General features: G+C 45.8%; 7 protein-coding genes across 7 annotated transcripts; 5 read left to right on the forward strand and 2 right to left on the reverse strand.

The window, feature by feature from the left end:
• Positions 1-1,455: 1,455 nt before the first annotated feature.
• Positions 1,456-3,530, forward strand: RhiXN_04635 (ubiquitin carboxyl-terminal hydrolase; the record flags this gene model as incomplete). Its single annotated transcript, XM_043324452.1, has 7 exons — positions 1,456-1,480; positions 1,537-1,778; positions 1,962-2,078; positions 2,599-2,922; positions 2,968-3,244; positions 3,293-3,331; positions 3,388-3,530. The coding sequence occupies 7 exons, from the start codon at positions 1,456-1,458 to the stop codon at positions 3,528-3,530; spliced, it is 1,167 nt and encodes a 388-aa protein (XP_043176871.1).
• A 1,040-nt stretch (positions 3,531-4,570) lies between these two features.
• On the reverse strand, positions 4,571-5,047 carry RhiXN_04636 (uncharacterized protein; the record flags this gene model as incomplete). The annotated part of the gene is made up of 1 exon (XM_043324453.1): positions 4,571-5,047. One exon carries the CDS (start codon positions 5,045-5,047, stop codon positions 4,571-4,573), a length of 477 nt encoding a protein of 158 aa, XP_043176872.1.
• Positions 5,048-7,726: 2,679 nt separating this feature from the next.
• RhiXN_04637 (capsular polysaccharide export protein) lies at positions 7,727-11,975 on the forward strand (the record flags this gene model as incomplete). The annotated part of the gene is made up of 11 exons (XM_043324454.1): positions 7,727-7,787; positions 7,849-8,152; positions 8,230-8,298; positions 8,358-8,509; positions 8,669-9,399; positions 9,450-9,839; positions 9,906-9,924; positions 9,987-10,978; positions 11,035-11,283; positions 11,338-11,912; positions 11,972-11,975. The coding sequence occupies 11 exons, from the start codon at positions 7,727-7,729 to the stop codon at positions 11,973-11,975; spliced, it is 3,546 nt and encodes a 1,181-aa protein (XP_043176873.1).
• Positions 11,976-13,660: 1,685 nt separating this feature from the next.
• On the reverse strand, positions 13,661-20,391 carry RhiXN_04638 (LON domain serine protease; the record flags this gene model as incomplete). Its single annotated transcript, XM_043324455.1, has 25 exons — positions 13,661-13,787; positions 13,844-14,166; positions 14,238-14,399; positions 14,454-14,672; positions 14,724-15,484; positions 15,535-15,604; positions 15,651-15,889; positions 15,945-16,124; positions 16,177-16,273; positions 16,328-16,417; positions 16,795-16,962; positions 17,470-17,490; positions 17,537-17,797; positions 17,843-17,953; positions 18,000-18,080; positions 18,132-18,148; positions 18,202-18,331; positions 18,475-18,821; positions 18,869-18,989; positions 19,046-19,162; positions 19,210-19,457; positions 19,505-19,948; positions 20,004-20,026; positions 20,091-20,178; positions 20,280-20,391. 25 exons carry the CDS (start codon positions 20,389-20,391, stop codon positions 13,661-13,663), a joined length of 4,557 nt encoding a protein of 1,518 aa, XP_043176874.1.
• A 405-nt stretch (positions 20,392-20,796) lies between these two features.
• On the forward strand, positions 20,797-22,713 carry RhiXN_04639 (Transposase family tnp2; the record flags this gene model as incomplete). Its single annotated transcript, XM_043324456.1, has 5 exons — positions 20,797-20,800; positions 20,839-20,985; positions 21,039-21,287; positions 21,350-21,716; positions 21,801-22,713. 5 exons carry the CDS (start codon positions 20,797-20,799, stop codon positions 22,711-22,713), a joined length of 1,680 nt encoding a protein of 559 aa, XP_043176875.1.
• Positions 22,714-23,287: 574 nt separating this feature from the next.
• RhiXN_04640 (uncharacterized protein) lies at positions 23,288-24,068 on the forward strand (the record flags this gene model as incomplete). The annotated part of the gene is made up of 3 exons (XM_043324457.1): positions 23,288-23,309; positions 23,355-23,623; positions 23,670-24,068. 3 exons carry the CDS (start codon positions 23,288-23,290, stop codon positions 24,066-24,068), a joined length of 690 nt encoding a protein of 229 aa, XP_043176876.1.
• A 269-nt stretch (positions 24,069-24,337) lies between these two features.
• On the forward strand, positions 24,338-24,862 carry RhiXN_04641 (uncharacterized protein; the record flags this gene model as incomplete). The annotated part of the gene is made up of 4 exons (XM_043324458.1): positions 24,338-24,507; positions 24,576-24,610; positions 24,660-24,764; positions 24,840-24,862. 4 exons carry the CDS (start codon positions 24,338-24,340, stop codon positions 24,860-24,862), a joined length of 333 nt encoding a protein of 110 aa, XP_043176877.1.
• Between the last annotated feature and the right edge of the window lie 1,605 nt (positions 24,863-26,467).

A 26,467-nucleotide genomic window follows, 5' to 3' on the forward strand; every position in this document is an offset into this window, starting at 1 on the left:
GTTTACTACGCGTATATACACAATAATATAAGACATGTTACAATCTACTTCTTTGTGTCCTAAAAGAGTGCCAAAGTTTGGACTGTGTATCAAGCTGGGTAGGTGGTGAAATAATCTACTGGTAAGCAAAAGGGTAAAAAACTGTTTTGGCCCATTAGTTGGTATACGTGGAACTTACAGCCCCAAAGGGGCATCTTGTATGACATACCTTTGGATGCTACATCTGAGAGCGGGGGTTTGAACAGTGCAACATAGCAAATAGAGCATATACAGCCAAGAACAGCACGTCAGCCCTGGGAGGGTCCACATGAGGAAGCAAACTAGTCATTCGGCGGAATAGAAAGACCAATTTACAAAACACTCGTGTCGAGGGTGGCTGATACATTGGAGAACACATTCGGGTCCGTTGGTAGGGCAAAGTGGCTGCGGTATATCTTAGACAGGGAGTTGGCGCCTGTCATACGACAGGCGTCAACAGTCTGGAAGAGGTTGACACTTTACCACCGAAAGGTGTGCCTTCGCAAGGTGTAAAATTCACGCTCCCCACAACAATATGTACAATCAAATATATTCAATTTCTTCAAGCAACGCATGCCATGTACTGATTTGACATAAATTATACGTTATAAGTGCATATAAGGTCGCAAAATTGGAAAGCACATTTCCTGATGCAGCCAAGACTGTTGCTATCCTCTCCAATCCCATTTCTGGTGATGAGATAGCCCCTGACGATGCGCCTGAACCTGGTCCACTCTTTGGCAAAGGTTCAGACTATTTTAGCAAAGTTCAAGCATCTCACGATGCGAACAAGAGCAAGGCGGTCACCACTCGAGCGTCATGTTGACTCTGAAAAGTACGCTTACGAGCACGTTTAGAGGCAAAGCCCGGCCCCAGCGGTACAGCGAGGGACCGCGGGTTTGCAAAATCTGTGAGTACTGGGTTGTTTATCCGATTGTTTTGAGTCTCCACCCTAATTCAAGTTCCAATACGTTTGCATTGCCCCTGATATACAATGGATATCCCATCTCATATTTTTATTCTGTTTGTCCTCAGCCGGTACGAACTTTACTTCACCCATTTATCCACTCTCCAATCTGTTGTTTGATATGCGTTTTTGCGAGATTATTGCTTGGCATTACTCCCGGCAATTTCACTCTCCCGTTTCAATAATCAGCATGATGCGGGCTTCTTTTCTCTTTGTACTTTTTCTTCATTGTATATCCTATGCCAACCTATCACATTCCAGCGGCTATACTTGTTTTATGAATTCCGCGCTCTAGTGCCTGACCCATATTCCCGAACTCAAGGAATACTTCCTTTCTGGTCTTTATAAGCAAGAGCCAAACCACGATAACCCTCTCGGCACGCAGGGTCAAAACGCTAAGGTCCTTGGCGCCCTTCTCCACCACCTATATCCATCCCCCAACTCATCCGCCAAGCCTGCGACAAAGAGCTATGGGTAGGACAACGCCACATACTCGTATGCGCCAAGAGAGTTTAAACATACCTTGGGAAAATTTGCTCCTGCGTTTTCAGGCTATCAACAGCATGATACCCAACAGTTTCTCGGGTTCTTGTTGGGCAGATTGCACGAGGACTTGAATCGAGTGCTCAAGAACCCATACGTTGAGAAACCCGAATGGCCAGAAGAAGGCGGTGACGAAAAGGCGGTTGCAAAGGAGACCTGGGAAGGGTACAAGAAGCGAAACAAAAGCATAATCGTTGATCTCTTTCAGAGTGTGTACAAGAGCATGCTTGTATACCCCGAATGTAGCAAAGTGAGTTTAACCCTTTTACCTCGCGTGGTTTGTTCTTGCATTAGGCTAGAGAATGATTTGTGCACGTCTCTGTTTAAAGTACTCATTGCATTCCTCGTACAGATCTCAATCACATTCGGTCCCTTTATGTATCTCACACTTCCTCTGCCTGTGACAAAAACATGGCGGCACATCATTCATTAGGTTCCCTGGGATGCAAGAAAACGTACGCTGGCCATCGAAATCGAGGTTCCGAAGGACTCGAACTATGGATACCTGAAGAAGCTGTTTGCCAAATGGTTTGGGGTTGAGGCAGAAAATGTGAGTACTCCTGGTCTTTCTCCCGCCCAAGCTGCGTTCCTCTTCTGCTTCGATCTGTGCTGTGGATGCTTCTTTCCCGACTCAGATTCTTTTCTTTGTGCATTAATCCAATGGTACTGTTACGAGCTCTATACCCGCCCTCAAAGCTGTCCTATCACACCTCGCTTTCCAAGCGCCTCTCTGACTCGTATACCGCCTTTCCTTTCTGCCTTGGCCATCCGTATGCTATATGCCTCAAATTGACACTTTTTATCACTACATTCTATCACTTCCAGAGTAGGGCTCTATCTCCTGTGTGTTATCCAATCAAAGATTCACGCATCTAGCGTATGATTTCGCGTATGCTGGGCCACGCACGCCACCCTGACGGCACCGTCTGCCCACTCGACCATTTGAATCTGTTACTATCATTTACTCGCAAACTTGGTTTATGTTTATTCAATCGAGCACTTTTCTTACTCAATAAACTTTTGGCTTGGCATAACTACTGATTAGTTTCGTTTTGCTCACTCGTTTGTAGTTCCTTGCGGCGGAAGTATGGTTGCATAAATTCTACAAGTTTTACGACGACTATGTGAATTTGACCGAACTCACCAAGAAATATACCCTAGTCGTATACGAACTTCCCGTTCCCGTCAAATATATAGCCAAACGTCCTCAAACGTCCTCGTTTACATTTGGCGCTAAACCAAAGCCTCCTCCCAAACCCGACCCAAACGCCCCATTCCTGCTACCTGGATTCCACATCTCCGAGGCTCAACGCAGTACAGTGTTTGGCGTACCGTTCTTTGTATTACTCACCCCGGCCAAAGCCAGTTCGCGCGGGGAGATCTACCGAGCTGTGGTTGAACGATGCGAAAGATGGGCAAAGAACAAGAGTCATTTGTAGAAATATCGTGGCCCTAGGTTGCCACTTAGCAAGGACGAAGATGGCAAAGGGGAGTTGGCTGAACAAATACCTCCCGAGGCGGACGAGGCGGACGAAGCTGTGACGGAGATCAGGCCACAAGCCGACGAAATGAAGGTCGAGGTGGTTCGAGATGTGGAGATGCAACCTGCCCAGGAAATCGTGGCCAAGGAGGAAGCATCCACGGAGCACGCTCAGGATGACGGAGAACTTGCATCTCTTGCTGACCCGCAAGGGGAAGAGGACTTAGAGGTGATTGGTCCGTAAACCAAATTATTTGAGCTACGACTATTTAACTCGGTAACAGCGACTGGGATCGAAACAGGGCTCAATATGAATGGTTCGTGTATGTCAGTTAAATCAGAAATAGAACGAGTAGAACGACACAAAATGTTCGAAAAGCGCGAGCTAATGCCTTTGCCCTTGGGCTCAGGATTGTCGGTCATGTTGGTCGTCGGCGCCATGTGAGCCGACGCCTGCTCCCGATTCACCGCCCACTCCCAAGCGGACCAAGAGATGGCGATCCGGGAATATACCCAATGTAGGCACCTCTATTTATCTTGTAAATTAGCTAATTCGTCCACCACGAGGAGAGCCCAGTCGTCAAAGTGACAAAAATGACGATACGCACTTGCCGTGATGGACTTTGCACCCGCGAACGAGTGGATTATCGCTAAGCCTACTTTGCGGTGCTGGCGACAAGGGGATGAGCTCAACGGACTCATGATATCATGCAGTTGTACGACTTTTTTCGTGTGCGGCTGACCCGTGAATGTATGACCATTGAACCAATTAACGTGATTAATTTTAAGTACCCCGTCTAAGCTACTAGCTACGTATACACAATCGTGTGACATTTAAGTGGTAAGGAGGTGTAATCCAATATGGAATTATAAGAGGGCGGAGTACTAAAAGGGTGACACTCCGATAAAGTACGTCCCATACGTAAATTTAAGTACTTAATCTGGTAAAATTTTAAAGCAGTTACCACCTTTTGTTTTAAGCCGGTTTCTTTTCACAGTGAAGGTTGTTTATTACATTCGATTATTAACGTTACAGTTACCGTACGATTTTCAACCTTATAATCTTACGTCGTGTCGTTTTGTGTGTCGTTTTGTGCCGCATCGTGTCATTTTGTGTTGGATTTTGTCGTGCCGTGTAGCGTCGGGTTGTATCGGGTTATACTTTTGACGTATGCTTGTGTTGCGCAAGCCTCTGTGAGAACTGAAACAATGAATTACTGTATTAGCTGTATTACACTGTGTGCGTGAATGAGACCAATCGCCAATTATAGTTTAAAGCAAGCGCACACAGGTAGCTAATCAACAAACAACGCCGCAAAGACCACTCAATCGTGAGAAGAGTTTCAAACTCGCGAGTAAACACGAGTGGATCGAGTGGATCATGAGACTGGGATCAAACTTGTGAGTAACTACGAGTGGATCGAGAAGATTGCGAGGCTCTACATCAACTCGTGAGACCGCACGATGTGACATAGGAGCTTACGACGCTGACGGATCCGGGGGGGGGGGGCTCCTCGCAGCGCTCCGGTCCTCATGAGTGCTCTGGAGGCCTCCGGATAAATTCATGCCCCAGTAGAGTATGCCCTGTCTTCGAGGCGTTCTAACCAGTACTGGTCTTGAGGGTTCCACATTAGATCGTGGAGTGGGGTTTCTCTACGTATGTTAGTGATACGGGTGCGCTTCGGGGTGGCTGACGTGGGACGTGTGTCCTCTGCCAGGTCCATGGCAACACTTTTGGGTGTGCCTATTTGGCTACCGTGGTCCAACGCATGTTCCACGAATTTCTCAAATCCAGCCCCGGCGTCTCTAATCTGTTCAGACTCCTGAGAGGAGCTGATGACCATTATGGCGCTGGGTTGTGCTGGGTTGGAGGGAACTTTTGGGCTTGCGAGATGGGCTAGGGCTTGGGGAGAATTCAGAGATTGACTCAACGTTAATGGTCGCATCTGCGACCGCTTCTTGGGTCGATCCGGCTGGGATGACAGCGGTGAGTATGGTTTTAGTTTTTCTAGGTTTTTTGTCGGAGTCGTCAGAGGCATAGATAGAGATCGAGTCATTGGAACCATTGTTTTTGGATTTTCTGATGATTTTTTGCTCAGTTGGGTATTGGGAAGCAATACTGTGTTCGTGTATATCAGTTAAATCAGAAATGGAACAAGTAGAACGACGCAAAATGTTCAAAAAGCGCAAGCTAATGCCTTTGCCCTTGGGCTCAGGATTGTCGGCCATGTTGGTCGCCGTCACGTGACATGTAAGGCAAGCACCTCGGGCTGGCGTACCTGGTACGCCGTCAAAGGTAACTGCCAGTGAATTGCATTATACTAGAGTAGGAATCTATTACTTTCATCCCAAGTAAGATAGTCATATAAAGACACATATTCTATTTTCTTCCAGGCTCCGGGGCAGCGTACTTGGTACGCCAGTATAGTTGAGAGCTCCAATTGGTACTTTCTTGTTGTATTTATTACTCTGTCAGAACAACTCCGTTTGATATACTTGAAAGCTCTACCATTATCTACTCCTCCTTGGCTATCGACTGATACAAGTTGCGGTGGGGCGTTCAATCGTTTAAGTATCAAATCCCCAGTTACGATTATCTAAATACTTCAAAAGATGTGAATATTAAATTGGCAAGTGGAATTGAAGGTCATAAGTTGCGGGAATAACAAACGCTTAAAATGTAAAGTACAGAGGAGCAGACATAATAACATATAAGTAACAGGTGAGTGCAAAAGCGTACACAGTACGCTGCACTCAGAGAACAAGCTGGTAGGGAAGAAGTAAAGAGCTGTGTTGGCACGTAGCGTACTGGGTATGCTGCATGCGGAAGAGTGGGCCCTTGTGAGAAGAAAGACAGAGCTGTTTTGCCAAGCAGCTTACTGGGTGCGCTGTGACCACAAGGAGCAGGCCTGCATGACAAAATGGTGCCACCATGGTGCCGGGGCTGGCGTACCGGGTATGCTGCTTCTCAAAAGGAAGGCTGTGTGACAGCCTTACATAATCACATAGCTCTGGTCCGTGGGCAGGCGTACTAGGTACGCCATGGGAAAAGCAGAGTGTAAACACAGTGGGGTGGGTGTACCAAGTATGCTATACACATACAAGCTGGCTGGTGGTAGGTGTGACCTTAGTCATGCAGCAAATCCTAACCAAAGGGAATGAACTGGGAACTGGGAAAGTTGGTCACTCACCAGTCCATCCTAGGTCCATCATAGGGCTCATCCTAGTATCCTAGGATCCTAGGATGGTTAGGAGACAAATCCTAGGTGGGCTTAAAACCACCTAAGTCAAGTCTCATGTAAGTTCAGTCACCTGTGTGATGAGGAAAGGGGGAATCTTATGCACTTGTGGCTTATGTAAGTCACCTAGGATGTGTTAGGATGCATCCTAAGTCACCTTAAAACCACCTAAGTCAAGTCTCATGTAAGTTCAGTCACCTGTGTGATGAGGAAAGGGGGAATCTTATGCACTTGTGGCTTATGTAAGTCACCTAGGATGTGTTAGGATGCATCCTAAGTCACCTTAAAACCTAACCTAAACCTTGACCTGCCCATTACTGGTGCTAACCCGGAACAGGCCAAGGAAAAAATCATGTTCTGCTTGTGCAAAAAAGTTGGAACACAACTCCCCCGTGTGCTCATTATTTTTTCTTGATTGTGTTGAATTGAATGACAGGGAATCCATTGAGATGCTTTAGTTGAATTTGACTAGATTTAGCAGATGGTTATTGAGCGTGTAGTACTGGCAATAGTCTGACAGGTATTGTAGTCCAGAGGGGGATGCAATCTGAAACATTATCATACCTCAACCTTATTATCAAATCTCACCGTGCTGTGATCCTTAATGGTGCCTTGCCCTGAATTTTAGTCATGTGGGTGGCTGAATGAACATCTATAAGTTTGGATGTGCACTAGGGCTTGCATGTTGCAACCCCAACAACTAACCTTGCTCCTTTACAGCATCTGGCAGTGCTATGTCAAAAGAGGATCAAAGCTTTAAGAACAGAAATAAACATATTCAAAAGTGGGTGATAGCTTCTAACACAAGATCAATGAGTGCCTAACATTCTTAGTAGGCCTATGGCTCGAAAAATGTAAGATATCAATGACATGTTGCTAAGTAATTTGAATCCCAGAGAATAATTGTTATGTTTCACTATAGTATATGGGACACCCTTCCTTCTGAAACTCCTTCACCTTGTAGTGTCCAAACCAGAGAATCAACCCCAAACCTTACGGCTCAAAGATTGTCTAATCAATTGCAATCGTCAAGCCCTTTACCTTTCACCCCACTTGATGGGTCACCACTTCCTTTCCAAACTCCTAAAAGGCCCCGTAAATCTGATGAGATTGAACTACGGTTCAAACGACGCATGCTGCATACATTGTAAGCGCAATGACAGACCTACGTATTATTTTCACCTCACTGGTTTATACACTGGGTCCAATAGCAATGAGTCTGCCACCTCACTTGAAGAGAGTGTTTCATCTGTGCACTTCCCGTGAGAGGTCCAGTGAAATTAATATTCCATTCATCTAATCTTTAATAAGTGAATTAACCGCTGAGCACACAACAAACCAGACAAAGCTTCAGACTCCTTCTACTCCAAGTTGCAAGTAAGGGTATCTGTTATTTCAAAGAATATTAATTCTCACCTATATTATTTCCTTTGCAAAGCGCAAATAGCTCCAGCTCAAATCCCCATGCATTGCATAGTGATGCAGAGAGCAAGAGAGAACAAGTTAGGTGGCGTGAAACTAAAGTCACTATCCCGTCAAGGTGAGTTTACAATACAAAAGTTGAAATCTCATTGTGATACATTCCTTTTACTTCAGCCCAGCGCCAAGTGCTTCAAGCAAAGAAGACTCCTCCAACTCTGATGTTGATGTTGTTGGATTGGATGATGAAGATTTGAATGCTAACAAACAAGAGTCCCAAATTTACTCTTGCATGGAAGGTCAACTTATTGCAGCTTCATCAGTTTCAAGCCTAGGCAACAGGAGCTTTGCGTATAGTGAAGATATTATTGATTTAACAAGTGATTCTGAAGACATAGACCTCAACCATGGTCACAGTGGCTACACCTGTTCTAATAATCAAGCTGATATTATTGAAATTGATAGTGATTCTGATGGGCCTGACCAGTATGTGCTGCACTGGACATATAACATTTATGTTTTACTTATTCTTAATTCCCCATGATCTTTGACTCTTTATCTAGCTATGCTAACATTACCAATAATGAATATTCCCAGTATTCAAATTCAAAAGATACCGTAAAGACAGAAAGGTATGTGTGGGCCTACAGCGCACTGGGACTATTCTCAATTGCATTGGTTTCTACTACAGTTGCACTGAATGGATCCCATGCCTCAATACTTTGGATCACAATGAACTCATGATCCTCAGCACATGCATTGAAGCATGGGAACCGGCTATCAATTGGGAAGCTCAGAGCAATCACAATCCTCTCTGGGACGTTCTACATAGCCCACTTATGGGTTCGCATACTTTGGATCAAGTAACAGCATACCTTGTCTATGTTGCATGCCGCAAGCGACCAAAATCTCTAGGGGGACTTTGTCTGCTACCTGCATCATTATCTGGCGCTTTTTGACATGAGAACTATGCCATGGATTACACTATATGGGCTCATTCAGCTTCACCAGAAAGCCTTGCCCAGCTGCTGACACAACAAAGCATGATCTGGACCCATAATCTGGCTCCCCAAATCATCCTGATTCCAATTGTTGACCATAAGGCTATGCATTGCTACCTTTGGTATGGAAAGGTCATCCACAATTCCATACTTAACAAGCTTGATCTCTCTCTGCAACTCCTTGACTTGTTACCAAACCCTGGATCTTCCAAATTCAATTGTCAATTTGTCTTTGTCAAGAAGCTTGTAAATTACATGCTGCCACACATCAACGGGAGCATTAAAGGTAGCTTGATGGATTTACCATACTATTGTCAACGCCCTGGTAGTGCAGACTGTGGCTATTTTGTGTGTCAAGCAGTATTGGCTTTGACAATGAACCATGAACGCGCACTGGATGACTTGATTGGTATCACTGAGATCAAGGGCCAGGTATTCCAAATCTTACAGGACTGTAAAGATGGAGCATTACAAAATCTTTCTGATGGCTACATCCCGCATTCCTCCATTGTGCTTCACAAATCGTCCACTATTGCGCCCCCACCCTGGCTTGGGACTCTTGATCAGACAGCTAACAATCATTCAGACCCCAATAGCAAGAAGAAACAAACCTGGAATGTGCCTCAAATAGTTCGATCACTCTCAGAGCCAAGTGAGGATATTCCACCTGAGGGACTCTCTGGAGGTTGGAACAAAGTTTTTGGGGAACAAATGGAGAGAAGATTTGCAACGGTTGACCCAGAAAGATTCAGTGGCTTTCTTGATGGAGTTGAAAATGCCAGTTATCAGATACCTCAAGGAATGCTTTATGGTGTGGGTGGTCAGCTCCCCCAAAGTTCGATGAAGGCCCTCCTTTGGAAGATGATAATACAGAAGAGGTTTCCTGGTTACCTGGAGATCACGTTCAATTGGACTTGGATAGTGACTCCCTTGAAGAACCCAATAACAGTCTGGCTGTGCCACGCTTTTTGAAATCTCTACCCTACCTTGGAAGTGAAGATGATCAAAACAAGGCCTTGTTAACTGGCTGTCACAAAAGGCGCCCACTCAGGCTCAACTGGGCCAGGGACCCATTGCCTATTGAGCCTGAGAGTCTCACAGCTGGCCTTACTGTTGACTCATTATCCCTCACAGTGAAGAGCCCTCAGTTTACCTCAAATATTTCTTTGCATGTTTGCCCACCATGAGGATCCACACTCACAACAGACATTGGGTTATTGGTCTTGATCAATGGGAAGGTAACAAAACTAAGTCATAGTGAGTAAACCTTACCTTTAGCTAAACTTGTGTTCAAAATCCCATAATACATGAAATTGTAGTTCCCAACTTCACTTGGGGCCATGTGGGCAGTGCCAATCCTTTCCGGATCAACGTGTTTTTCCCAAACTATGAGAAAGGCAAAAACGCTGGTGGTCGTTATATTACAATGCTCAATGCTCAGGATTGCTCTCTATGGTACACAGAAGTTGTCCGTCAAGCCATCATGCAAGCAGAAATGCGGTGCGCACCCCAACTCCGTCATGCAGTCACTTCCCTTCAACAAGAACTTCCTGTTACCTACTCTAATGCTGAATCACTTGTAAATGGTGGGAGCCAGGGAAGGCTCCACAGGGAATATCCAGTATGCCATGAAGTCTTCAACATCATTGCGCTTCTTGCCAGGGAAATAGTGGAAAACACAAGAAGGCTGGCCAAATTTAAGGGCTTTTTCTTTCATATCTGGGGCAGTGGTTTGAAGTCCTTAGGGCATCAAATTCCTAATGAGAGGGGATCTGCATTGCTTTGTATCTTCAAAGAATATCCTTTTGTTGATTGGAGTCTTCAAAACCCTCAAGACATTGTGGTGGACATTGGCCTAGAAATCAACATCAAGCAAGAGGAACTCTCATTGGATACAAACAACTTGACATTGCTATGGAAACTCAGTGTTCTCAAACAGCTTATTTGGCCTGCTTGGCGTAAAGGACATGTCAACTCCTACATGCACTCCCGTGTTGTGGCAGGACTTTCTGCAGCTCCGCGTAGCCTTATAAGCCACTCTTTTTACTATTCCCACGCATACATGAAGGACAAGGTTGTCACCTACCGTCATTGTGACAGCAGTATTGGGATTGGCTTCTCACCCAAGGATGGTCTGAACAACACGGACCAATACAATAATGAGATTGCCAAGTTGACAAAAGGATGGACCCAGAGCACAGGCTGTTATGGAGTGCAATTAGAATGGCGGTGTGGAATCTGGGCATCAGAACAGATATTGAGGCTAGACCCATCCTTGTGGGTGCAACGTTTCCTGATGAAAGGCGCTATTGTGAGTGTCTGATTTACAAAGGGTAGTTGGGTTCACATTGACCAGATTCATTTTAGCTTGCATTCAAAACTCATCATGTGGTTCAGCTCAAAGTCACATTTCTCAGGGCCTATGACTATTTCTTTTGTAGGGTACAAGTTTTGCCAGCCCCACAGCGCAGAAGTGAAGAGGTTCTTCTGCTTGCTGCAGTCCTTCATTACCTTATGCATGGACTAGTAAAGCGCCCAGATGAGATGAGCTCTAGTTGTTACATGGCAAAGGGTCTTGGAATTCTTTCCAGGGCTATGTCTTATGGGTTTGCTTCAGTCAACCCAGCAGCCCTCTCACCTGATTGTTGTGGAATGAGTTGATCCCTCCAGTTCACTGAGTACAAGATCCTTCAATACTCAGCTTGCCATACCCCTGCTGGAGCTTGTCTCAAGCCAACCCTTTCATTATCCAAGACTGATCAATTTATCATTCGGGCACTTGAAAACATGCAGCAGAAGAATGCAGCCAAACGGGTAATGCATACTGGGAAAAAGCTGATCCAAAAGTCAAACAACCCAACTACACCAAGCAATTCAGCTCCTCGCCAACTGACAACAGAGACTGAAGATTTTGTCTTTTTTGATCACTTAATCAATGAAGACCTTTCTGGTTGGCTTTGGTCAAAGTTCCCCATCCAGGATCAAACAGAGGCGCCAAATTTGCGGAGCTTTGAAGGTCCATTTCAGCTGAAACTATGGAAAAATTCAGTTGGTCCTGGAGTTAAGTGCAAGAGCCGTATTTCTCGGGCAGGGTTCCAGAATGTTATTTCTCAACTATTCCCTGATGATTGGGTCATGAAGGACCGTGGGCAGATGTGGGATTCATATCAAGCAGTTGTTTTGGACCCCATCATAAAACGGCTTGAACAGGAAGACAAAGCCAATCGTGCCACCCGTGCCAGTGGGTACAGAAAATTAATACAGTTTGTATTTGGATATTGGGAATTTATCCCATGCATACAAGGTGACCGGATCTGGAGCTATAAGGGGGGAGGAAACAACCGGGTTTATATGATATATCATAATCATTCCAAGAAGACAAAGTAGTAGTCACTGTAGATCCAACATGTTCCTTGATATCTATTTTTTTTTTTTTTTCAAGTCACAGCACTTCAGCGAATTTTTTTTTTTCAAGGCTGGACTGGTGGCTTGGGCATGGAAATATGTCAGGTTGGGCTCAGGTAAGATAAAGATCAGGCCTAGGCCAAGTGAATAGCCTGGTAGGATGTCACCAGCATGGATAAGATTTGGGCTGTGGATAAGTGAGACTTGGAATAGAGTATCAATCACAGAAGATATATGAGAGTGAGGCTAGTACTGATGAGCATGTACTGAGAGCGGCTACAGATGTATATAGAACAGACAAGTGGAATTGAAAAAAAAAGGGATCTGTGGGACGGTCCCACATGGACCCTGAACAGTGGCAACAAAGATATGTGGGCTGTTCAGCAGCCAGATGACATATGAGAGTGAGGCTAGTGCTAATGAGCATGTATTGAGAGCAGCTACAGATGTATATAGAACAGACAAGTGGAATTGAAAAAAAGGGATCTGTGGGACGGTCCCACATGGACCCTGAACAGCGGCAACAAAGATATGTGGGCCGTTCAGCAGCCAGATGACATATGATAGTGAGGCTAGTACTAATGAGCATGTATTGAGAGCAGCTACAGATGTATATAGAACAGACAAGTGGAATTGAAAAAAAAGGAATCTGTGGGACGGTCCCACATGGACCCTGAACAGCAGCAACAAAGATACCTGAATTGCTCAGCAGCCAGAACATATATGAGAATGAGGTCAGAACTAGAGTAGCTCTCTAATCAATCGCATCCTTCCTGATTCATTGATATAAGCCTTATAGAGCTTATGATAGTTCAATGCTGTACATCCAATTTGAAATTTTGGATTGGTGGACTCAAGAGTGGTCAGACCCTGAACACCCAATGGTCTTGAGACTTAGCAGGATGGTTGGGACTGCTGCTGAGCCACAGTGTACCAAAAATTAGAGGCTGAAGCCAAGCTGCTGTTGTGCTACTGGACTGTCCCAGTGGTGATCAGCCCATCTGAGGTCTATTAACCCTTGAGCCACAAGCATCCTGTTTGATCTGCACATTTGAGATTAGATGTATCTTATCACAGTTTAATTAATGCTATGGTTCTGTCAATGTTGATAAACAGTGGCAGTGAGCAATCAAATCAGTAGCAAACTATAGAAGCATATTTATTTAATTTAGCATGTCATAACATTGTACTTAGAAGAGTGGTCAAATTTGGATTTATTATGAAATGAATGGGATGTCTATAATTACATGAGTAAGGATGAGTATCAGGAGCAACATTAAACACAAACAAGTTACCTAGGCATTGCCACAAGAGATTTTCATTAGATATTGGGCAAACACGTACAAGAACAAATCACTTACAAAAAGTAGCAAGGAGTTTGCAAGTGGAGGCTAGCACAAACAAGTAGAGAGACTGAGTGAGGGATCATGATAGTACACATACGAGTGGAATGGAGGAGTGAGGGGAGCATGACAAAAGGAAAGGCACAAGCAGTTTATATATAGTGAGGTAGGGTCAATAAGCCAATGGAAACCGGGTAATGCGGGTGATCATCATCCGCATGGGCAGATGTTGTGCCATATTGGCCTCAATCGTTGTACCAGTCACCGCTCTTGTTATCAGCCTCGCAATCAGATCCATCCGTACTGGCCTGGTTGGCCCATGTCACTGGCTGAACTGGCTCCTTGTCTTCAAGGGAGCCCCCAGCATAATCCCTATTAATTGTATACATCAACACAATGTTGCAGAATCGACATAGTACAGCACTTACACAGCATACCAAAACCAATTGATCTGCATGTTATGCAGCCAATCTGGGTCGTCTTTACCAAAATTTGTCAGTCCCGCCAGGTGTGCCTTGTAAATCTTACGTTGCTTCTCAAGGTTAAGTGACTTTGACACATATTGCCCGGTGATCCACTCGGAAATGCCATGTTGTATCCTGGTGAGCGCCATGGCAACGGTAGGGATAGGTACTGGATAGAATAATTTGTGAAATACCATGCCAACCGAGTTGGCCGCCCAGAAAAAGGCGGCCGCAATACAATATGACAGAGCCGGATGCTCATATGGATGGATGTCAGTCTTAAGATCCTACAGACGTAAAAAGAATATCAGCTCATCCAAACTATGAACAAGATGCGTGAAATGAAAGCAAGACGTACGCAACAGTGAAATGCATTAGGCAGAAGGGCCTTTGCAAGTTTTTGGTTATATTTCACGTCCTCAGGATCACGCGGTGGGTTGATGAAACCGTAGTTGGAAGGTATATGTGGACAAATGCGGACCTTAGCCTGACAGCGGGCCCATGAAATACGATGGACAAGCTGGGAGTGACAGAGTATTAGCTCAAGTAAGACAGAGAAACCCAAAACTCATACAAGTGACACCAAGGATGCTGGTGGCTTCTGCAAACGTAGGTTGGGCAGTTTGCGTGCCCATTGACCGGTATATACCTTCGCGGTCATACCAGCCAGAATTTCATGCGTACCGTACGCACCTTTTGTGATTGCTGTTGCAACCAGCTCAGGAATTGACAACGCTGCAATATGGCTTATAAGGCTGGGGTAGTCACGGAGCGTAGCTCTCTTACAAGAGCTCTTGATTTGAATTTCAGCGTACTAATGGGAAAGAGCGGAGAACAAACTCACTTGCTTGCCAAAAATGAGTGCTGCCTCGGCCTCAAGGGTGGCAGCATTGTTCTTTGCAGCTCCAGCTTGCTGGCTATGCAAGGAAGAACCTGCCTCCGAGGGCACTTGGTGTGACCGTTGGAGGTCACCCAAGACTGTGGCAAGTTGCCGGTAGGTATCAGTTCTTCCAGCCTCGTTCATGCAGCGAGAGTTACTGGCTTGCTTGGCAACGCGCGCTGCCCAAGCAAGTAAAGCACCAATGTTGGATGTTGTCGGTGGATCTTGTAGGGGCAACCCGGGTCCCTGGGGTGTAGGGGACGGAGAAGCGCAGTGCCGCGTGGGGGGGCTGGTAGGCTGAGGAGCTGATTGTCTGGGCTGATATTGGGTACAAGGATGGGGCAATATTGAAGGGCAAGCTGGAAATAAAGAGCAAGCTGGTAAACGGCGCGCAATTGGGGCAAACGTAGTTTGCTGGCGTTTGAGAGACCGTACAGTTTCCTCTTTGGGCTCTATATTTGATCCCAACAAAGAACTTGCACGTCTAGAAAGATGGGGTCTTGATGTGTGGATGGTTCGCTGAAAAGCGGGTGTTGCATGTTGGGAGGAGTGAGAGGAGGCACACAGAGGGGGGACAACGTGTTGGGATACCGAGCGCTCAGGTCTGAGGTGATCTGCGTTAGGCTTGGACTCTGTATTAGTATCATCGTTGGGTGGGTCTAAAATAGATTGCCCAGGCCTGGTGGTAGGTTGCTTGCTTGGTGCTTGCACCGTCTTTGCATCATCTTTACTGGGAGTAAAAAAACGGACAATAAATCAAAACGTAAGTGCTTACGATCAATTCCTTTGGCAAATGGCTCTTGTTGACTCTCCAGTCCCACTGGTCCGGCCGATTGTTCTAGTGGCTGAGAATGTTTTAGTGAGAAGTAAAGCAAGTTAAAGATTACTCACCGGAGGGTCTTCCCTCTCAATTCCCATGGGTACCGGACCAGTCTCTTGGCAAATTGTTTCACCCAAAGCAATGATTTTTTGAAGCGTTGACGCCGAGTACCTTGACACATCGATGCCAAGGATTCTTGATGCGCTCTGGACCGCTTCCGCCCTGCTGATTGTGCTGGGTGCCGCCTTGCCAGCATCTGCGCTTGCCATATGCGCGTTGCCGACATCGGATCCCTCTCCGGAAGTCGAGCCTATTCAATACTAATGGTTTGTAAACTAAAACATGATAAGGATGATTGCACTCACCCTGCAAGCCTTTGTTGCTTGTTGGCCCAGGGTCAGCGGTAGGTTGGATGATAAGGCCAGGTCTGTTGCCTTGTTTGCCTGATTTGCGTTCCTTTGTCTTTGATCTAGACTGTGGTTGCGAATCAAACTCGCGTTGCAATGCCGGAGGGGTGGATGGCCAAGCAGAGGCCTTGTATTCATCTGGTGCTAGGTGAGTACTTCTGACATGTTTTCCTAATATAGAACCGCTTACCTGATTCAAGCCTACAAGCTGAAGGCCGACGTTTGCGTTGTGAGCGCCTTGGTTTGTTAGTTGCCTTATACTCGAGGATGTTTGTTGGCGTGGGTTGCTGAAGATGAACTAGATGGGCTGAGAATACATATAATTTAAGTCAATTGCTTACCAAGAAAATCAAGTTACGTTGAGTGGTTGAATTAGCAAGAGCACAAACAAGGGACATACGGATGCACTTGACTTGCATAGCCTGTTTCTCCTAACTTAAATACTGAGTTTGACAGTACTCACTATTCAGCTTATTGATATGGATCCTCCGAGCGCCGGGGCTCCGTGGTGCGGTGTCTTGCAGCATTGTATTATCCTGGTACTATTGATGCTCTGACCGGACTGTTGAGGCGGGTTACAAAAGGCATGGATGCCGGGAGTGTCAGGGCAGACAAGGGACGTTGGGTTACCACGCCAATGAGGAAGTTTGGCAGGCCGGCACAAGGCGCTGCGCAGCGGGCAAAAAAATCCAATAGATATTGTACAACCTTATGAGCATTTTGAACCTCCAATCTGAATGGGTGTAAGTTGGACTTGCCTGCATTCACTTGTAACCCTTTTCCCCTCATCTACTCTGACACCGTGTACTTGTCCCAATGCCTCGGGGAGTACGCATGTATGCTCGAGCAACACGCCGCGCTGCAATGCTTCTCCCAGGACCTTTCCAGCTCGAAGGGCCTGAACATGTTCCCCCCAAAGTGGCCCGCCAAACCTGTCCTCATTGTCGGAAGACGCTTGAAACAACAAAAGGGAGGGCTATACATATTTCACTGAGCCCCATCTGCAAAGCTCTGCAAAGTCAGCTGATGGAGAAACATCAAAAGGACTACAACCGCACCAATCTCTCACTGTGAAAAGAAACCGGCTTAAAATACAAGGTGGTAACTGCTTTAAAATTTTACTAGATTAAGTACTTAAGTTTACGTATGGGGCGTACTTTATTGGAGTGTCACCCTTTTAGTACTCCGCCCTCTTATAATTCCATATTGGATTACACCTCCTTACCACTTAAATGTCACACGATCGTGTGCACGTAGCTAGTAGCTTAGACGGGGTACTTAAAATTAATCACGTTAATTGGTTCAATGGTCATACATTCACAGGTCAGCCACACACAAAAAAAGTCGTACAATTGCATATAATATCATGAGTCCGTTGAGCTCATTGCCTTGTTGCCAGCACCGCAAAGTTGGCTTAGCGATAATCCACTCATTTGCGGGTGCAAAGTCCATCACAGCAAGTGCGTATCGTCATTTTTGTCACTTTGACGACTTGGCTCTCCTCCTGGTGGACAAATTAGCTAATTTACAAGATAAATAGAGGCGCCTACATTGGGTATATTCCTGGATTGCCCTCTCTTGGTCTGCTTGGGAGTGGGCGGTGAATCGGGAGCAGGCGTCGACTCACGTGGCTTGGGGGCCGAGGGCTTGGTGGATGAGGCACCGTCTCCACCATCGGGATGTTCCTTACCTCCCTTGGGCTGGGGCTGGGGCTGGGGCTGGGGCTGCTGGGGCGGATTTGGAGGCAGGGGTGGGGGTGGGGGGAGCTGGGACTTGGGTTCGGGTTTGGGGGTGGGATCGCGTTTCGGGCGCTTGAAACAATGTTAATACTCGAATAACTGAGACTATATGCTTACCATTCTTGGACGAATCTTTTGCTTTGATGGCCCCTGCTCCCCGGCCTCCTTGTCCACGGCTGGCTCCACGACGCGGCTTGGCTGCTGCCTCTTTGTGGCAGGTTCATCTCGCTACAAGGAAACGTAAGTGATTGTTTTGGTAGCATGATGAACTTACATTGTTTTTGGCCTTGCGCTTCAGTTGCCGCGTTTCTTTGGGGTTGGCGGCAGGCTTTGACGGCTCCTTTCGGCAGGGCTCCTTGGGATGGTGGCACAATCAGCTTGATTTCAACCAAGAACTAAGACATACCATGGGTTTGACCGGGGCTGGCGACCAAAGAACCACCTCAACAATTGAGCAAGGCGTCTTTGTTGGGGACCTTGCCGGGGTGGGGGCGGAGACAGGGACGGGGGGCTATCCTGGGGCGGAGACGGGGATGGGCGGTCTCTGGGGGAGTCGAGGGACGGGGGGCTTGCCAGGGGCGGGGAATTTGCGTTTGCAGCGGGCTCCTTGAAGTGTAAATTATTAGTTACACTCGTATACGTTTACATTCAATTAACTTGCCTGCTCCGATTCACTGTCCAATGACTCTACAACTCGCTTTCTCTTGCGAAGGACCTAGATGTCAAGTTAGAATTTATTAAAAGTATACTCCAACACTTGCCTTTTGCTTATTTCCCTGCTGTGCTGCAGGCTTCGTTGTTGATGCGCTGGACTTGGACGCCGTAGCGCAAGCTTCTTCCTCCGAAACAACCTTGTCTGCCCGACGAGCGTGGCGATTTGAGGACAAAGTCAAGGGAGGCAGTTGGGTGGACAAGGATTGCCCGCAAGAGGGTGAATCAGAGCGCTTGAATTTCGCCAACCGCTTGGGCCCATTGCTGTAGCCCCCTTCTGGCACATTGATATAGTACGGGTCCTTGTCCTTGGGTGGGATTACGTCCTTATGTGCAAGTTTGGATGCATTCCGACAAAGATTGTTGTCCTGTTCCCTGGGTTTTGCTATAGCGTACATCAGCAATGATTAGATAAGATGCACGGCCACTTACTTTGCTTTGGGTCATATCCCTTGGCCTGAACTAAATATTGCTGGATGACCAATTGAGCCACCCAGCAGTCATCGTTTGCCTCGCCCCGGAAATGGAAGAGCCATGGACAAGCTTTATAACACTAAAAAATATAATAGTCAGAGTGTCAAGAATGAAGCAAATAAATATATAATTTACTCCATCATAGAACTCCTTGCAATTGCTTGAACCAAAGTCACCCCAAGTTATTGTTTCTAGCTGCCTGTGCTCCACAATCCTACATGCGAATGCCTTTGCCACAGCCCGGATCTTTCCCTATAACAAGTGGGTCAGTCAATACATTTGACCAATGTGTGACTTACCCGCGTGCTGTTATACAAGTCATGGTCTCCGCGGCAACCCATTGCATAGAGTAGCTGCCAGTCAACACCACACTCACCAGGGGGCTGATGTATGCGCGCAACCGCCTTTGGATCCTTGGGCACATATCTGTATGGATTAAAGTACATGTTGTATTTGTGTCTGAAAGGGTGACCATGCTTGACTATAAATTTGTGTGCCTCCTGGCGGGACATGCGCTTGAGGAAAGTGGCTTTGATGACCTTGGCACCTTTGACAAATTCATAGACACGTCCACCACGTCTGCCGCCCTCTGACCTGCCTCCTTTCTGATAAGATGTTGGCATTTGATTGTAATAATCTGCTTTGCCCCAGCCCCTTGGCTTCTCGGTCTCAGTGGTAGGCTGGTTGCTGGAGTGATGATAAGGGCCCTCTCGAGAGCGGGAGCAGGCGGGGGTGCAATCGTGAGTAGAAGACCGGACACGAGAGCAAGAGCAAGAACAGGTCCAAGAGCGAGAGCAAGAACGGGAGCGGGAGTGGGGGCGGGCGCAACCACAATCACAACAGCAAGACCGGGCGCGATCAAAAGCCGGAGACCAAGTACAATTACGAGTGGGAGAACAAGCCGGATAATGAGCTGGAGAACAAGCTGGAGAACAAGCATGATTGTGAGTGAGAGAGCAAGAGTTGGAGTGGTAAGAATGCCGAATGGAAGTATTGACGGAAGGGGAAGGATATGGATTTTGCGTGTTTTTGTGATCCCTGTTAAGTTAATTAATTGACAAGTTAGCATGCCAGAATATATGCTAGTACTTACTTGATAGAGCGCCGGGGAGGTGACTTTTGACTACCAGATTGTGTGATTAGCTGTCCAGCTCAATAGATATGGTATTTAGATACTTACCAAGGTGTCAAGCACTGATTATGTGTGGTTGGTTGGCCTTGTGTCTCTTCTGCATTGGGGATTGATGGGCCCGCGGGTGGGCCAGACTCTGGGGTTGGGGGTTAAAAATGCGTAATAAATCTAGATAAAATATATCCACCTTCTACAACGTTGAATAGCTGTTTTCAATGTACTAAACAATGTACTTACCAGGGACTGATGACTTTGCAGCGCCCTGTGCCTCAAGGAACGCCTGGAACTGTGGGAGGAGATCAGGGTTAGCTGCAAACTTTGATAACAATGCTAGGATGTCTTGAGACATTGTAGATACTAGAATAAAGAGATCATATTAGTAGAAATTACGAAATTGGTGAAATGTCACTTACCCAGTCTTTGCAACTGGACAATATGGGATGCGTTGGAAATGTAGGGGGGCTATTGGATGATAATGGAGAACAATTTGAGCCACTTTATCTATTGGTATAAGCCAATTTTGAGCAATTTTGGCTGGGGGAGTAGAACAGGGGGTGGCTAGTGGTGGCTAAGAGCAAGAGGGTGCAAGGAGGGCGGCGGTTGAATGAGCGCAAGGAATTGGCAATTTCCATCAGCACGTGACCACAACCAACAAATTTCACTAAGTCCAACCGCAACATGCCCAACCGTAGAGCAGTCACCGGAGAGCGTGTTTGGTGTTACTGTGGAATAAATAAGTATGGTACTACCCCCCATGAGTGCCACATACGCACCCGCTATTGACATCTAGCCAAAGCCCAGCGGCTAGACCAACTTTTGCGTGCAGGCAACATTGAAGACAATGAGGACAACGCTGAAAATAGTGAGAATGGAATGGATATTGACCATACAATGCATAATGCGCATCAGTATGAAGACCATGGAGGGGATTTAGGGCTTGGAGGTTAGTATTTTGCAAATGTATGCAGCTAAATTTGCATTATATTTTGAATTCAGACAACAGCTTTAACAATATTGATGCATACATGGGCGCACACCTTGACAGCAAGCTGTCTGAGTCGGAGGACTTGCATGCCAATTGGCACAATATTGACAACCCTGTTTGCATTCCCTTGCAAACGCCAACTCCCCCGCCCAACAACAAGGAACCCCCTGACAAGGATGGATTTGCACACATCACGGAGGAGGATTATTGCAAGTACAATTGTTGGTTTGACAAAGACACTCTTGAAATGGACAACATTAGTAAGTTTTCTTTTTCCTTTTTTTAGTTCTTGCACGCAATATCTTACAATTACAATTACCAGTTGCCAAAACTCTTACCAAGGAAGAAATGGATAGCATCAAGATGATGGCTATACAACTGTTTGGACACATCTTGCAGCGCAACTACAAACGTATTTGGTATTCATTTTGGGAAAAAATCTATTTGCTCTCAGCCTATTGCTTACACCAAAAGCTTGCTATTCTTTCTGGGATATCCCCTCAACCAATTGACTGCTGCATCAACGTCTGTCACGCATTCACTGGACCCTACGCCAACAAGGATATATGCTCTACATGTAAGGAGCTGCGCTATGACTCAAAGGGAAGACCACGCCAGGTTTTTGAGTATCTCCCGACAACCCCTCAATTCCAGGGGTATTTCAACAACCCGGAGATGATTAAGAGAATGTATTATTGAGCCAACTATACACAGGAAGAAGGCCGGATGGATGATTACATTGACTTGCAACGCTATAAAGATCTGTGTGAAAGTAACATTATTGTCAAAGGTGAGGACCTGGGAGTCCGGTATTTTCATGGATCTTGTGACATTGCCTATGCGGTCATGACAGATGGCGTCAACCTATTCGAGCAGGCGCATTCTGAGAAAAGTACTTGTTGGCCAATTATGGCCATCAATTTAAATCTCCCTGCAAGCAAACGCGTTAAGCTTTGCAATTTGATTCCCCTGGGCGTTATCCCTGGACCAAACCAGCCAAAGGATTTTGACTCGTACCTGGAGCCGTTTGTGGGGGAGGCAATTGAACAGGCTTGTGGGGTTGAGACTTACAACGTCACTAGGCGGGAACGGTTCAAGTTACGGGCCCATGCTTTTCTCATTTTGGGCGACATGCAGGCAATCAAGCACGTGACCCAAATGAAAGGACCAAACAGCAAGGTTCCTTGTTGCGCATGCAAGGCCATTGGTGTTTATCATACCTGCTGCAAGGGTTATTACATCCCTCTTGCTAACCCAGCCAACTACCCCGACGCAATCCCAGACAGCAGACCTGACCCACAGGATTTCCCGCCTGATACAATTCCTTTGTACAACCCACTTGATCTCCCTCTCTGCACCAAAGCTAGGATTGCTGACCAACTTGGAGAAATGGATGCTGCCAACACAAAGCGCCAACGTGATGCCTTGTCTAAGAACTACGGACTCATCAACCATTTGATCCTCAACCGCATTCCCTTGATTTGTTGGCCTGACTTGTACCCACACAAATACCTTCACTTGTTTCTTCTCAATCATGGCCGTGAACTTATCTCACTTTGGACTGGATCTTGTCACGGCATTGATGATTCTGGCAATGAGGATTATTTGATATCTGCTGACAACTGGGCCGCTATTGGACTTGAGACCAAAGAGGCTTCAAAAACACTACCTGCCGCATTCATTTGACCCTTGCCTAACATTCAGACTAGCCAAGCGGTTTTTTGCAGCAAGACTTGGGCTTTCTGGCTAGTTTTTATTGGACCAGTAGTTCTACGTGGACGGCTTGCCAAGAAATACTACAAACATTACCTGGAGCTTGTGGAGATCATGAAGTGTCTTACCTCAGTTACTAACACTACAGCTCAAATAGAGCAACTCAGAGACAAGATTGCTCATTACGTCAAGGGTTTTGAAGAGTAAGTCTTGAATTTTGCTCACTTGCAAGACTAATGTTCTTAATAGATATTATTATCAATATAAATACAACAGGCTGTGTGTCTGTAAACTAACTCTACATGCGCTTCTTCATGTTGCCGACAATGTTCTCCGCTGCAGGCCTGTCTGGGTTGCATGGTCATTTTGTATGGAGCAATACTGCCGTGAAGTCACTTTTTGCGCCAAGTCCAAAGTAGTACCATATGTGACAATCAGCAAACATGTCCTTCATATGGGCCAAATTGCCGCAATAGCAAATTGATTCCCAAGCATTCAAAAGGCACTGCTCTTTGGCAAGAACAATGCGCCGGCTCCAATCAGTTGAATGGAATTTATGTACCCCAAATGTGAGTAAATTTATGGATTAATTTTGGGTACTCATACCTTGATAGATGAACAGCACAATATCATCCTTCAATTCCCCTGCCTCCGCGAGTTTTGTCTCAAAGGCACCATCCGCCAACATGTTGCCAGGTACTTTTGCACCAACAACTTTTGGCAGCTACCTTGTCTTACATACCATGGGTGGCTTGCGTACTTACTGGAGCAATGCAAACGCTGGGGAAAGCTCCAAATAGGTGACGGGGGTGATTGTATCTGTTTGGCCGTTGCATGCAATCCCTTGTCTATTTATGGCAAACGCAACTTGTCTTTTGTTTGTGTAAGTCACCCATGACCGTTATTATTTTGTATTAATTTTGTGTTAGTTTACATTTCAGAGAGATGAGAACAAGAACAACCCTGATGCAACCGTTAACATGATTGGTGTGACCGGTTACGGCCGCCTTGACTTTATTCTTGCGGTCACATTCCCCACCAACCAAGAAAACAAAATTGATGCCCCCACAACACACGTCCTTGCACATATCACCGAGGCAAAGGATGTAGAGGGAGATGCCGCCAAGGAAAGGATCTCCTTCACAAAATTTGGGCAATTGTTTGTTCTTGACATCACGTCTGTCAAGAACGTCGCTGGGCGCGTATTCACACGGGCAACACGGGAGGCAGGAGAATGGGTAATCATTGATTGTAGTGGAGGAATTTGCCGCACAGACTTCCGGGTGGACAAGCATGACTTGGACAATGAAGATGGATGGGCAAATTAACTGCTGTATGTACTTAAATTTATCATGTAATTTATCAACGAGTCCCAAGTAGAATACCCTCTTAAACCAAGCACCCCCTCCCCCTGGAGTTTTAAGTACCCCTTGGTACCAGCTCAGAATTTTAAGTGCTGATTTTAAGTAAGTAAATTGCAATCTGACGGGTTTTAAGGGGCACCCCCCCCTATGTTTAAATAAGTTACTTTTCACAGTGTCTGCCCAAATCAATAAAAGGGGAGCCGCCGGCAAAGCGCCTCCGCACGGAGGAGAACATGGCACCAATTGCCGGCCCGTCCAGATTGCCGGCAACTGAGCCTCCCTTGATTAAGTTGAGGGATGCCGGCAATGGTACCTACATCGAGGACTATCCAATTATTACGGCGGGTGCGCCCATTGGCAATGCGTGTAAGAAGAAGGGGAGCTTAGCAGAACTTTTGGGATTGTGCGGAAGGATGGGGGATTGAGAACTGTTTGAAACCGCTGAAATCCTGATGACCACTGGCCTGACAGGAAGGGCACAAACAAGGCACCTGAAAGGCCCGTCGGTGAGTGAGCTAAGGCAAAATAATATATGATGCTTACAAGTTGGATTAGTACAGACGATGGAAGGGGAGGGAAAAGAAAGTGTGGCCAAACAATGCGGCTCTTCTGCGGGACATCAACAGTTTACCGCAGGGACCAAAATGGACGACAACAAAGGTGACAGTTGGAGAGGGTGTATATAAGCGAGAATGTGTTGTTCACCTGCGGGATATACTCAAAGTTATTTGTCAGTTGATTGGCGCAAGGCGCTTTGAGAGTTGTATGCACTACGTACCAGAGCAACGTTGGACGTTGCGTGATTGCACGCACCGGGTTTACAATGAAATATGGACTGTGTTATGGATATGACATTTCTTCTTTAATCTGTACTTATTTTATTAATTACACTAGTAACCTCACAGTAAATAAATGAGATAAAGATGCGAACTAAGGTTTTCAAGGTCCCTCTATCCAATAGTGACCTTTACAAAACCTACAAAGCTCAGGAATACCCTTAATATGCGATGCCTTTTGCATATATGCTGTTTTCTCACTCATTTAAATATATATAAATTCAGCTGAGTAGATAAACAGTAACAAGTAATATTTCTCTTGTTTGTAGTATTTATTATTCAAGATTCTATCTTGTGGCTACACACAGAAATATTCAGGGTCCCCCCTGTCGCATAGACAAGTGCTCCGGCGCTTAATCAGCCCTTAAGCGCCGATGCACTAAATGCGCCTTTTCTCCATCACCCGGGCATCCCACACTGCCGAATCGCTTGCGCTTAGGTGCGCATGTTTGTGCGCTCCAGAACGCTGGGTCAAACTCCCAAAACGGACAACATTTGGCAGAGTTATGCCCCATTTACTGTAAGTACCCAATGCAGAGGTATCCTACCTTTGGGACTGTTTGCTCCAAGGATGAAACACTTAGCCTTGGGACATCTAAGGACCCACACAGGTAAATAATGCCTTGGGGCAAACATTGCCTTGGGGCAAATATTAGGATCTGTTCTTTGTTTACCATGTACCAAAGTATTGGCTCCCTCAAGTGTTTCAGTTGCCACATATACCTCCTGTACCCCCTCTTGGTATCAATCATGTATATACTTGTTTGTGCGCCTTCTCAGGGTATAAAAGGACCCTGTGAAGACGCTTCTAATGCATCCATTTATCCACTCTTATATATTGACATATACGCTCAAGCCTTTAACAGCTTATCTGCGCATTTACTTTAGTGATTGACTCACTGTAAATAGCATAGGAGGTTATTCGGCGCACTAAGACCATAGGCCAGTCCCAACAGACACAGGGTAACCTATTAGTGTACTTACTGCAACCCTGTGCCCCTTGACTGTCACAGTTGTTGAGTTCAACATTGAGTATAGTGCAACAATACTGTAAGGATTGTTGTGATTGAGTGATAGTGTTTCAATCCACCATACCCCTTATATTGTAGATAGCTTTATCTACAATATCTCATAAATCCTAGATATATTTTAGGTAAACCCCATAAGTCTTAAGTCTTACTTAAGCATATATAAGTCCTATACTTATTAGGCAAATCCTATAAATCCTGTACATTAGTCAGGTAACCCTCTTACTTAAGGTACTATCCTAGAGACCTTAAGTATACATACCCTTAGTCACTTAGGCTTAAGTAACATTAGTCTAAGGTACTATACATAACCAACCACCTGCACTTCATAGTTGCTAGACTATTTGTTAGGAGTTGTTATTCCTGATAATCTAGCCTATATTGTGCATATATTCTGTGCATATATTCTGATTCTTAATACTAGTTCTTAGTTATTCTCATATACATTTTGTATATAGTAATTCTTTCTTACTCCTGTACTTACACAACTCTTAACAGA

The sequence above is a fragment of the Rhizoctonia solani genome, chromosome 2 (assembly GCF_016906535.1).
Source record: "Rhizoctonia solani chromosome 2, complete sequence".
NCBI classification, from domain to species: domain Eukaryota; kingdom Fungi; phylum Basidiomycota; class Agaricomycetes; order Cantharellales; family Ceratobasidiaceae; genus Rhizoctonia; species Rhizoctonia solani.